The sequence below is a fragment of the Manacus candei genome, unplaced genomic scaffold, assembly GCF_025592945.1.
Source record: "Manacus candei isolate 608988 ecotype Guabito, Panama unplaced genomic scaffold, ASM2559294v1 h1tg000095l, whole genome shotgun sequence".
Taxonomy (NCBI): domain Eukaryota; kingdom Metazoa; phylum Chordata; class Aves; order Passeriformes; family Pipridae; genus Manacus; species Manacus candei.
The window spans coordinates 3,796,878-3,810,526 of record NW_026138143.1 but is presented as its reverse complement, the minus strand read 5'-3'; the positions used below and the strand labels follow the sequence as shown (position 1 = coordinate 3,810,526).

Below are 13,649 nucleotides of genomic sequence, written 5' to 3'. Positions count from 1 at the left end.
GACCATACTCTGGTTTAATCATGGATTAAAGGATTGAAGATTTGCCAATTGCAAACACATAGAAAGAAGTCAATCTGGAAAACTCCATTTATGATGACTGCTTGGAAAAACAACATTGTTATTTATCAACAAAATTATATAACTTCTATGTTAAGTAATTATTATATTTTATTATATAAACAATAAATATCAATATTAGACATATTAATTTGTGTTTTAATTTATATTTACTGATATATTAACTTCTTATATGTATCAAAAATATTCCATAACTTAAAAACCCACATACAGATACTACCTGAAGGTCTTTAAGATACCTTAGCTTTCTTTCCACTAATAGTTGGGATGTATTCATTCTAGAACAAGATCTAGAAGAAGCCAAGACAACATGACTAACTTGAGAAGGCATAGGTCTTCATTTAAGGATATCTCAGCTATAGATCTGCATTTGCCACAGAGTTTCCAGCTTTTTAGCTTTAGAACAGGGCGAGTAGTATGTAATGCCTTTTAGCAGAACTTTGAGATTAGCTGCAGAAGGGTACTTGGTAAGAGCTAAGCATTATTATTATGATCACTTTTTAATATTATCTGAACAGTTTTTTAACTGTCAGCCACTGTTAAAATTGCAAAATGCAAAAAGACAATCTCCATCACACACCAGTCTGTTGTGAAGTACCACAGAACAGTACTTCCCTTGTGTTTTTTTAACCAGATGTGAAGCAACAGGATGCAGTCAGTTAAAATGTTCTTGTGTAAGAATATATGTAAAGGTTGTCTGTCAACACTATTGCTTTCAAAACAATTATACTCAAATATAGTGGTGCGTTCTGACAGAAATGCATTAAGCCTTCAGGAGGGCAAAACTCACCTTGCACAGACTCCTCACAGAGACTCAGTCTTGCAGTAAGACATCTTTTACCACACACACCACACACAACAACCATCACCACTGATGAGCCTTTGATACTGGTGCGGTTAATCTTTTTTTACTAAAGTGGATAGTTTCCTTTGCTTAGCACTGTACAGGTATAATGATGGCACCAGGCAATGAGATCCAGATACTGAGCTAAAATCTTGGTAGAAAGCAGGACTGAGACATGGTGCTGGGCTGCAGGATGAGCTTTATTTTACACTTTGGTGTCTCTAACCACATCCAAACCCACACTTAGTCAGTTACAACCTAGACCATATTTTGCTCTTGTCCTACCCTGTTTTCTCAAAACAGTCTTTCAAATCGTCCCCTGGACTCTGGGGAATAGTTTTTCCAAACAAGTATCTTTGTAACTTGTGGGGCTCACATCTGTGTGTATGCTTTATCATTTTAGCTGGAAGTAGAATGTGACTGTTCAGAAATGGGAGGCTTTGAAGATCTCTTATGGCTAGGAAGTAGCTGCAAGTTAAAGGGTCTGGTGATGCAACTAAAAATCTTCTCAAGGTTGTGTACTCATGGGCAGCCCTGCCCTCACACTGTTGAGCCTCAAGGTTAATGTTTTGTCACAGGCTCAAAGAAGGAAGTAAGGCAATGACTCTTTCAAATATCAGTTCTTTTGCTTTTTGTTCTTAGAGCTTACATAAAATGAAGATCTAAGTAAACAACACTTGAAGAGTGGAGAGAAACTCTAATCTGTAAGTATACGCAGAGTGAACAAAAGCCTTGGTTTGCAAAGCTTTTAAAAGAATGTTTGCGACTTAAGGGGAAAAAAGTATTCAATTGTCTATTTACTTTATTTTGAACACATTTTAAAGCTTTTCTGCACAACTGTTTTCTCTTTGTGTTTTGTAATTTCCTAGTACAGAAAAACATTGCTTCATTTTGTTTTATTTTGCTACCTTGTAGTTCTACACTGCCTTCTAAAATTTTGTTTTCTTCATGCAGTGCATTTTGTTTTCACCCATATTTTTGTGTGTGCTTGATATCACCCAGTCTCTATAAAGACCAGAAGGGTTTGTCATCTCTGATAAGATACAGCTAGGAAGGTAAATGATGATTTTTAGGAAGACTTCATGGTTTCTAATTTTTTGTGTAAAAATAGTGAAAATCTCCAATGAAAGATTACTAATCCAACATGTTTTTCCATCCCCTTTGCTCTTCAATAGACTGAATTTAAACTACAAAGTATCAGTATAATGTTAACACAGCCTGCAAGATATCAGTCAATGAGGGACAGAATGAGTTAGAGGAATCACTAGAAGTTGTTCGCAAAAAGTCAACGTCAAAATGTAAACATGCACTTGATATTTCATATCTTTTGTATTTTTAGTGTTTTCCACTAAGCAGATTCAATACTTCAAACTTCAGGTGTGTGTCATTATTCTGAAATGAAAGGAATTCTGCAATTATTCTAGTGGCATAGCCTGCATTACCACAACACAGCATGGAATTAGAGCAAATTGAAATGCAATTATAATGCCTTCAACAGAAAGCATCTCTGAGACTAAATGAGGATATCTGTGAAACAAATGCAGATTTTAAACAGACTTTCGTTAAAAAATATTTGTATTTTGCACTTTCTTCAGGCTAGTCTAGTTCAGTGCAGAAATGTCAGTTCTGAGAAACATTCATGTTTCAAATTTATTAAGTCTGTCAAAAATAGAAATCTTTCATTTGAATTGAACTTTTTTCCCCTCCAAATTCAAATGAAACTTCTCAGTTGGGTGCATGCAGGCTTCAAACGCTTCTTCTGCAGAACCCAATTGTCAGAACACATGAAAATCTGTGTGAAGCCTGCCAGTCTCTCAGTAGACGTGTATGGGGGATAAATTTTGCAAACACTTGTTATACAGATTAGAGCTTTGGCAGAGATTGTAAGTGTCATCATTTCTGACAAATGGGTTTTTTTTTTTTTCAGCAAGTTGATATAATGTTGATGTAATGTAATGGTGACTCATGGATCAGGTTGGGAAAATGACGTGCAATGAATGGAGCAAACCAGTGACAGGGTGATCTGGATTGCTAAGTCAGATGCAAAGAAGCAACATGCATTTTACCATTGCAAAGTCGTTCATCTAAGAACCAAATAAGAACATAATGGCAGTGCAGTGATGAGCCACAGGTATGACTGAAATCAAGAGAGGATAAATATCTTCTATCCCTTATCTGTATTTATCTCCAGGTATCTATAGGGGAAGTAAAAATTTGACAAAAGGTTTTTAAATCTGAAGAGAGAATCAGAAGCACACAAAATGCCTGGAAGCTGAAGTTGTACAAATTCTGTTAGAAAGATGGTAATCTTTTTTTCTCTTTCTTTCTTTCTTTTTTTTTTTTTTTAAATAGTAGTATAAATAACAGTAAGATAAGAGAAACAAATTCCTGAACATTGGAATGAATATTTTTTACTTGGAAGATTTTGACAGAGATCAAATTGTTTTCATAAATCATAGAGTCACACAATGGTTTGGGATGAAAGAGACCTTAAAGATCATTTAGTTCCAACTGTTCTGCTATGGGAAGGGACACCTTTCACTCGACCAGGTCGTTCAAAGTCCCATGCAGCCTGTCCTTGAACACTGCCAGGGATTGAGCATTATGACTTGTTCTGACCTGAAGAAAGCAGTCCAGGTTAGTCTTGCAGACTGTGCTGCACAGACAGTTACAAGAAATGAGTGTGGTGACCTTATCCACACCAACAACTGTCAAATCTTGAATGCACAAGAATCTTTATTCTGACCATATTTTTGAAAGAACCCAGTCTCTGGTCTCCTGGTAACCTACCTCCTTTGTCAGACTAAAACAGAGATATTTTTGCAATTGTCCTCAAGCCTTTAGCACCAGTAACTGCTATGGCACTCAAATTGAAGTGGTGCCCACCATTGCCACATGGTTGTTCAAGGCACAAGTCCAGCAGAATTTTAGCCAAGTGATGAGACTCAACACAGAGGAAAACCAAACCTTGCTCCAAGACCTGAATGATATCACTGAACTAGCAGTTGCTAGGGGGGGTAGGTAGGCACAGAAACAAGAACAGTTCCTTGAGAAGAAACTCTTTGCCTTTGGATGTGCAAGCCCTTTCCATGCTCGTTCTCTTCTTACAGATGTCAATAGCTAAAATTAGCGTGCATGAGGGGAATCAGCCTGGCTGAGACAAAGCTGCAAAATACCCTCCTGAAGGAGCTCCTTGGTGCTTCAGACATTGTTTGGGGCAGTGGTGTGTGGGGAGAAGGCAAGAAGGAATGAGAATGAACTGTAACTCTTTGACCAGGGTACAACCCCTCTACAAAATGTAAGATAATGATCAAATTACTTAAAAAAGTCGTTTTAAGCAAGCTGGATTCAGTACTGAGGCAAGTACTGAAGTACTGTTACAGCCAGTAAGAACTTACACCAGCTGACACTGACAAAGGGTTAAGCAACACGGGAAGAGACCAGTTCTTAACTTGATGACACTCTCGTTGGTCTCTTCTGTTGTTCCTCCTCTGCTGGAGATATTTTGCAGCTTTTGGAGACTTCCATAGCTCATGTTTGTAATGAGGTTCAGTATATAGCCTTATGTCATATGACCAATCAGTCTTGTAAGACCCACATTAATTCTCATTCCATGTGCCTCTTGCTAAATTCTGGCAAAAGGACTTGTTAGTTATATTTCAGGTCAGTAGGCTATAGCTTTGTGAATGTCATTACAATAGGAAACCTCATTTCACCAGAAAGCAGCATTTCCTCTGTGAAACATACCCTGTGTCATGCTATACTCTCTATTCATCACACAATGATATTTCAGTGGGATGCCTGCAGTCTTGAGGAGCTGACAATCTTTTATCATAGCTGCCAGTAGCCTTTTTTTTTGAAGATTAATTAAAATTACATTTCCTGCACAATGTTGCAGTGTGGAGATTTAACGATGACCACAAAATTCTGCAGAAACCTTCATTTCAGTGTTTCAGTTTCTTATTTGCAGAGAGAAATAGGTCTCTTGCTGTTCCCTTAATCAGAACATCTGATGAAGATATCAGTTATCTGACTTCTGCTTATCTGTTCTTACTGCCTTCAGTTCAGGTTTCACCGTCGGGTTCTGAAGAGTGACCATTAGGGGTTCTTCCTCTCCAAGTGCAGCCTGCTTCTAGGGCTGCTCACATTAACCCACATTTCCAGCATATTGCCTTTAGGGCTGTGGCACTTTTAAAACTTGTTAACTTTTAATATGCATTTTAACTCATAACAGTGTGATAATGTCACTTTTTAGAGACATCTTTTCAAATTAAAGCCTAACAACTTGGAGAAACAGATGAAGAGCTATTGCTAATTCCTCCTGACTTGCATGATTGTGAGGTTGAAACGCAATGTCTCAGAAATGAGAACAGAACTGGAAGGAACTTGAACCATTTCTGATGCAAGAGCTGCAGTGTGCCAATCTACCTTGACTTTGAGAAAAAGTTCTTTCCTTTCAACCCATTATACTTCTCCTAATGCACTGGAATTAGTTGTCCATGTAACTCTGAAATCAGGATCAAACAGAAAATGTCAGTAATGCCAACAAGCAGCATATCAATTTGAGATATGGCTGTTATATTTATATTGGTTATAATAAAGTATCTGGAGTCTTAGATGCATTGGGATAGCTTGAGAATAACCAACTTTTCAAAGTCTGAACAGATCTTGATTACTGTAAGTGTGAGGCTTAGGAATATTGCCAAGAAACAACAAAAAAATCTGAGGTGCATGACAGATATTCATTCCCCACTATGAGAAAAACCAGTTTATGAAACTGTATAGGCATCTTGTCTTTTCCATAAAAACAGAGGACTAAAAACTTTTGTCCTCTTCCAAATTTGGCATTATGTGCTGCCTAAAAAAAAAAAAAGAAAGTAAACTGAAACACCACTCTTACGAAAAGATTGAGGAACTACTTTCTGAAGCTAAAACATTGAAGTATTAAATAAAATATCACAAAAACTCAGTTGGGAGAAGACCCCCTCTTGTGTTGTGGGATTCACTGGTGAAATGGATGACATACCAGAGTCAGTTTTAAATTATAGTTCAGGTATCAGTAGCACTATAACTGGGATAGTACAGAGCCCAGCACCGTTCAGTTTTCCCTGCTTCTTTTCTGTGACTGTAGTGTGGACATCCTCTGGACATCTACATACATGCAAATATGCTTCAGGATAACACCCTACCTGAACTTTTCACCCCCCCATATGATCTTGTAGTACTTAAAAATCCTACGAGAAGCTGCATTTAGAATTATAAGAGTGATATGTAATCTCTCTTTGAAAGAGTAATATATTAAAAACATGTAGCATACTTATTAAATTTTCTATTAACTTGTATCTAGCTTCTGCACAGGCCAGGCAGGCTGATTTACACTTACCTGGGGTGTCCTTTCCCAGTGTTTTCCAGCAGCCCATTTCATAACACCAGGTAACTAAATGTAAGATGTGGAATGGCCCTGAGCACCAGGACAGCACTGCCCACGCTACTTGGTCTGGCAGGATCTGGGCAGGATCTTCATGGAGTCTGGGTATCCGTGGTGTTTAATCCCTTGCTCAGATAAACTGTCCACAAAGAAGGAGTGTGTGTAAAACCTAGCTCTTGGTAACAAACAAAATTTGTACCTTTGATTGAGCAACATATGGTTGTTATCTGGCTCTGTGAAGGACAGATTTGTGTTGCAAATAAACAAATTGATGAATGAGTAGCAGAATTCAAACAAGATCTCTGATCTTCACTGTAAAAGCATGCAGATGCTCAGAATAGAGGAGAACTAACAACAGCACTAACCTACCACAATCATGTAATTTCTCTAAGGATCTTTTCTTCCCACATATTATTGACTCATGGTTGTTTTTAAGGGTATGGCTAGCAATGTCTTGAGGACTGAGCAGTTTCTCTGCCCAACCTTCTCTTCCGTTTTCCTCTAGGCTGAAGGATGTTTGGATAAAACTACTGGTTACAGCTACTGTACTGTTACAGTCCTGGTGCCATCTGTGAGATTTCACAATTAGTCCTTGGGCAAGAGCCAGGTGGAAAGTGCTACTACCTTTTTAGATAGGCCCTCTCATTCCTATTTTATCTTAGTCTTTCTGTATTCTTTCATTTCTAGAATATGTACAAGGAAGATTTCAGGAACATGACTGAAGAGACTGGGAACAGCAGTGACTCCTCCTCAGCCTTCATTCACACCAGCACCATGAGTACCATACTGATTACTGTCTACTCAGTTGCCTTTGTTGGAGGTGGAATTGGGTCCATCACAATGTCATTTGTGCTGTTCAGTATGAACACTCTGTCTGTGACCACTACTGCCATCATTAACCTGGTTGTTGTGCATAGTCTCCTCCTCTTCACGATGCCCTTCCGCATCCACTATTATGTCAACAAGAAGTGGGTATTCAAGATGCCATTTTGCAAAATGGTGAGTGCAATGGTGCACATCCACATGTACCTGACCTTCCTATTTTATGTGATCACACTGGTGATCCGGTGGCTGATCTTCTTTCAATGGAAGGACAAAGTAGAGTTTTATAGGAAGCTGCACGCAGTTGCGGCAAGTGCTGCCGTGTGGGTCGTTGTCATCATCTTTGTGGTGCCTGTTTTTCACTTCCGGTATGGACACTCAGGCTCATACAATGATACAACATGCTTCAAGTTCCACAAAGAACTACAACGGGAGAGCGTGAAAGCCCTAAACTACATCCTAATTGTAGCTGTTGCCTGCATTTCCTGTGTCCTCTTGGGCCTGCAGATTTTTATCCTGGTAAAAGTGGCAAGGAAACTTTCCACCTCTTTCTGGTCACACCAAGAGTTCTGGGCCCAGGTGAAAAACTTGATTTTCATCTGGGTCATCATAATTTGCTTCCTTCCCTATCACCTCTTTAGGGCCTACTACGTACAACATATTAGGGATTTTGGCCAGTTAGAAAGCTACAATGAGGTTTTTTTGAGCCTGACTGCCCTGAGCTGTCTGGACCTGCTGTCATTTGTGCTGAGTGGAAGCCGCTTATTCAAGCAAAAGGTAGGGATGCTCAGCAGCAGGTTGCATTGCTGCTAGTGTCAGCCTCCTGCGGCATGTGTGGACTTGGACCTGGGAAAGGATGGTGATGGACAGGCATGACAAACAGTAAGTCAGAGTGGGCCCTGGAAACAGTGCAACACACTCACAGGGGGCTCTGCACACCGGCTCCCTGCAGTAATGTGCCAAACTGCCTCCGGTGTCTCAGCTGGCACTGGAAGGTGACCTCAGGGATTTCCTCATGGGGCTACACAGTGAGTTGCGAATGGATCTGGAGAAGAGTGAAGAAAGATCCTGAGCTCTTCTGTCTTTTTTTTTTTTTATTTCTACATTAAGGTTTGTGAAGTCAAAGGCACTAGGAGAAGATCTGAGAATTTGCAGTGCAGAAACACAAATAGAAAAGCAGGTTTTTACAGACTAATGTACAGATTTTTGAAACTCAAAGACCTATAAAATTTTACCACTCATCTCATATGTATTCTCCACAAGCTCTCATAAAATATCAGGAAACTATAGTTCCTCCTGAGCAGGTCTGTTCCTTCGCTGTAAAGACAAACAGAACTTTGTAAGTGAATTAACAATTAAACAAACTATTTAAAACCAAACCAGCAATAAATAGTTATTTCTTAAAATACTTTTTTCAAAATCATCTTTTGGAGATGGTATCTCTGTAGCAGAAAAGAGTTTTGTTGTCTAACAAAAATTACATATTGCTGCTGAAACGAACAGTGCAAGTTCAAACAAAAGCCTTATTATTATGTATTATTCTTTACAGAATTATTCAATTTTAAAAAATATTTTACAGTGAGGATCATTTTATTTAGATCATTCAGACACAGTTGTTTTGTCTTAAAATGTCAAATATTTTAGGTATCCAAGGTAACAATGTTTTTTTTAAAATCTTATGTTGATTTTGTGCAATTCTGAAGTTGATAACTAATTACTCACAGTATCTTTAGCTTGAAATCAACTCTATAAATTTTGTACTCTACTGGGAGAAGGAATGAAAATGTTATTGCTTGGACTGGAGGAACGGTAAAAGCTAATAGAACTAGTGTGGCTATATCTCAGTGAGGCATAGTCAGCTGCTGTCTCTGAAGACAGAATTGAATTCTACTAGAAAAGACGAAAAATTCAGCAAAATAATTCTGTGAAAGACATTCAGGCTTTCATAGCTCAGCTGCTTTCCACCTATCCCCAAAAAAGAATATTAATCCCTGACTTGTATAATCCAAGGCATCAATTGCTAATATATCTTTCTTTTTTTTTTTCTTGCCGTTCTGCATAAGTCCACATTTTTTCATCTAGAGTCAGTGGGATATTAACTTAATCATTTGTTGAATTAGAGGTTATCAGCTGATAAATTTCCAGTGACAGTCTCTCCTTATGATGTTGTTGAAGTCCACCTTTTCATACTTGTGAATTTTTCCATTCCTTTCTGCTTCACCTTCAACATCTCTTGCACACGAGACAGCAATCAAACAATTGGTTGATCTTGCTGTACCCGTGCGATATCACAGCTATGCTCATTGGTTTTGGTCCCACCAAGATGGTTACTTTATAGTATCCCATCTCTTCTATAGTCTTTCTTCCCTGTCTTCCTTCTCCTTTATATCTCTCAGGATGCTTGATCATAAAAAGGTATTTTCAGGTCAGAGTATGAGTCATGCTATACAACATCAAAAGTTGGAAATCACTGAAGTTCATACCACAGCTGAGATGTCGGGCTTCTCGCATGGCTCACCCTCAGCAAACAGCCTGGATCACAACATCTGCTAAGAAAGAAATTGCAGTGTGTGTGGATCTGGGAAAAATCTGTCTGAGACAGCATTTGCTCCCAAAGGATCATGGCAAAGAGGAAGTCAACTACCAGCCAGATTCAATGGTAGTCTGGGAACTACAAGGGACTTTCACAACATGGAAGGAGACAAGTTCAATGAGTAGTTCACTACTAGTTAATGGTGCGTCATTAAGAAAACAATAAACTGCTCATATCTAGATATATTTTAAGGCTACACAAACACATCATTTTCTCCTTGAGGCGAGAGAGGATGGAACATGGCACAACATTTTTGTTTCTTCCTATAGCAACATGATTGGTTAAAGAAAATGCCTTGCATGTGTTCTGTAAGCACTGCATAGCTTTGTAACAATATATTATAACCCTTCTATCATAATAAAGTTGTTAACAAACAAAAAGACTATGTGCTGAAAAAATAAAGCAAGTCTTTCCTGCAAAAATACATGTAAACTGAAAATATTTTGTATCTGAATTTCAAAAGACTTTCAAAAATTGAAACATATATTTACAAACAGTACCTCCTGACCATGCAGCCCAACTAATCTTGTTTTTCTATGTGGTAAAATCAAAAGTTGCTTAATTCTTCTAAAAATGCACACATTATCAATGGTCTGCACCATAACATCACAAAAAATACTAGTGCCTTTTTTTCCCCAAATAAAAATTGATGCTAATGATGTTAATACTAACTCAGCATGATAATGAGCAGATTAGTGGATGTAATTTCATGATTTAAGTGGTGATATTATCCAGCACCAAGTCATGCTTTTATGGGACTGTCTATGCAAACTTTACATCTGCCACTTGCCTTGCTCTATGACAGTAAGTGTCTGGCAGAGAAAGCCTCTGTCCACCCTGAGAGACTGAAATCTCTGTTAACTCTGGCAGGAATTGACCTGCCAGATGGTGACAAAGGTGATGCTTCCAGCAAGAGTGCTGACAGAACTTGAAAGGAGAACAAGTTGCTGCTCCCTCCAGCCTCCCCCTGCTTTGCCTTTCACCAGTTTCTTGATCTCTCCCACCCTCCCAGGCATCATCCTTGAATGCTTTCCCTGGGATGTCTGAAGAGAGGTGGAGGTGCTGCCATGCAATGCCACAGAGGAGAAGAGTCTGAATAACTCCTGAAAATGAAAGTGTAGTCAAAGCCAGAGCAGCACCCTAAACTTAGCCAAATGGCTCTTGTGACCAGGGATGGCAGAGGCAGTGATGGGAAACTGTTGAGATGTGGGAGACAATCTATAGAGGAAGGGGAATTTCCATTGCCATCACCTACTCGTTCAGAGGCACCTCAGCCTTGAAGGAGACCCTGATTTTTCTGACTGGGTCACAGAGAATAGTTCTGGACTGGAAAACAACCACGTTATAACACAAAACCCGTATTACAGAAGGACATAGAGGGGATAGAACCTGAAGAATGTGACAGGGGATGAGGATAGTAGAGCAGAATATTAGCATGTTTATGCCACACAGCAGCAAGGTTATATGGAGTGCGCCTCTGGCCTTCATCTTACACTGCTTAGTGAATCCTTAGACTTGCCAAAAAGTGTCAGTCTCAGTGATAGGAGCAAACTTGCCCTCAGACACTCATTATTCGCACCCTTGCATCACTGTTTCCATAGGGCTGGTATTTGTCTGATGAATGTCTTTCAGCTGCATCAGTTCCCTCTCTAGCTCACCAGGGAGTAATGGAAAATCAATTCAAGGCAAGGTTAAATACAGCAAGACCTCTTTTTGCAGCAATGCTGATTTGAGGCATTTATCAGATCTTTTCTTTCCACACAGTTTTCCACAGGTCTATGTCATGTGACATTTCCATTTCCATGTATTACCAAGAACCAGGGTGCCTTAGACTAAGGGTACTGGCTGAGGAGGAAAGGACCTCCACAGCTACAGGCCAAGAAATGGATTTCTGAGGTTTCAGGCACTTGATGCTTTCTTCAGGAATCCAGAGATGGGCATGACAACTCCTGAAGGCAGCAGAGGCAGTAGTTCCTGAACAGAAACCTCCTGAACAGAGTTGTAGGATTGGACATTTGTGAACCATAAAGTCATTCATTTCTGTGGTTTTCATAGAAATGGGACTTTGTGTGCATTTTCCCTATAAGTAAACTCTATGGCTAGGACTTGATTGCAAGCAAGGGCTGGCTTCAAAAGTCAAGGGACCATTAAGAAAACACCTGCTGGACTTCCTAGAGAGAAATTTCAGAAAATCAAACTAAACTTTCTGGTGCTCAGTGAGGTAATTTTCCCCACTTGCAAACAGCTACCTACTAAACCAGATTTTTGCTGGATAGAGAAAAACCAATAAAGGTAATATACAGTGTCCATTCCCTGAAGGCTAGCTATAAGTAATGTGTACCTCTTTTTTCTGGTGAGGAAGCAGACAGGTCAGCTGGCTGCTTTCACCCCTAACCAGTAAGTTCCCTCACTCCCAGAAATGCTTCCAGTTTGGGACTGTCTGGCTGGTTTTGCTTGTCAGCCCTGGTAGCTGTGCCCTCAATGAATTGTGTGCCACCCATGTACAACTGGGGCTCAGAATCACAGAATCGCAGAATGGGTAAGTTTGAAAGGGACCACGGTCATCCTAGAGCACATTGCACAAAATTGTGTCCAGAAGGTTCTTGAATATCTCCAGTGACAGAGACTCCACAACCTCTCTGGGCAATCTGTTCCAGTGCTCGGTCATCCACACAATAAAGTTCTTGCTCATATTCAGGTGAAACTTCCTGTGCATCAGTTTCTTCTTGATACCTCTTGTCTATTGCTTGGCACCACCAAAAAGAGCCTGGCTCCATCCTCTTGACACTCTACCTTCAGATACTTAGAAATGGTGATGAGGGCCCCACTCAGTTGTCTCTTCTTGGGGTTGAACAGGCAACTCTCTCAGCCTTTTTCATGAGAGATGTTGAGATGCTCCAGCAGAGGAGTAGAGATGCTCATCTTCATAGCCCTTTGCTGGAGGGCTCCTCCACTCCAGGAGCTCCATGTCTCTCTTGTACTGAGGAGCTCAGAACTGGACACAACACTCCAGATGTGGCCTCACTAGGGTTGAGTAGAGGGGCAGGATCACCTCTCTTGATCTGCTGGCAGTGCTCTTCCTAATGCACCCCAGGATACCACTGGTCTTCTTGGCCACAGGGGCACACTGCTGGCTCACGGACAGCTTGTTGTCCACCAGGACACCCAGTTCCCTATCCACAGAGCTGTTCTGTGTCAGGTCAGCCCTCAGCCTGTGCTGGTGCATGTTTTTCCCCAGATACAGGACCCTGCATTTGACTTTGTTGAACTTCAGACAAGTAGGCCCACCGGACTCGAGTCTTGCTAATGGAAATGGTGCCAGAACTATTGCTGGGAAGGGTAACAGACAACCAACTGGGAACTCAGTTATCAAATCCACAGGGAAACCCATCCATAGCAGGGTCATGGTCAGGAAAGGACATATGCCCAATGTCAACAGTAGAGGCAAGACACATGTTAGCACTGAAATTTAATAGCATCCTCAAATGCTTCATCTGAACCTGTGGGAAGCAAGACTCTTATTTGTGCTCGACGGTGGATGCATGCTAAGGGAAGGAGACTAATGGAAAAGAGCTCACAGCCTCTCCTCTGTTTTAGAGGTCTGCAGCACAGAGAAACACAGCAACCTGCCAGTGACTGAGAGGGGAGGCATACACTAGTGGAGTGATGGCACCATAATCTCTAACAAAGATGTGTAGGAATTGCCCATAGGGCTTTGTCTTCCCAGTGCATTTCCTCAGCAGATGTGAGACCTCACAGAGACTTCACTAGTCAGGTGACTACAAAAGCATGAGAGAAAATAAGAAAGAGCAGACTGTATCTACATGAATGGGAAATTATGTGGAGGACAACATTGAATCATAACCTTGGAGAGGAAAGTCTCA

At 40.2% G+C, this 13,649-nt stretch overlaps 1 protein-coding gene across 2 annotated transcripts; it reads left to right on the top strand.

The window, feature by feature from the left end:
- Nucleotides 1-1,589: 1,589 nt before the first annotated feature.
- LOC127461151 (probable G-protein coupled receptor 141) lies at nucleotides 1,590-8,609 on the top strand. 2 transcript variants are annotated; one of them, XM_051768598.1, is made up of 2 exons: nucleotides 1,590-1,626; nucleotides 7,038-8,609. In XM_051768598.1, exon 2 carries the CDS (start codon nucleotides 7,041-7,043, stop codon nucleotides 7,983-7,985), a length of 945 nt encoding a protein of 314 aa, XP_051624558.1. In that variant the 5' UTR covers nucleotides 1,590-1,626; nucleotides 7,038-7,040; the 3' UTR covers nucleotides 7,986-8,609. The 2 variants fall into 2 exon arrangements, with proteins under 2 accessions (XP_051624558.1, XP_051624557.1); XM_051768597.1 differs by lacking the exon at nucleotides 1,590-1,626 and adding an exon at nucleotides 3,157-3,225.
- Nucleotides 8,610-13,649: the final 5,040 nt, after the last annotated feature.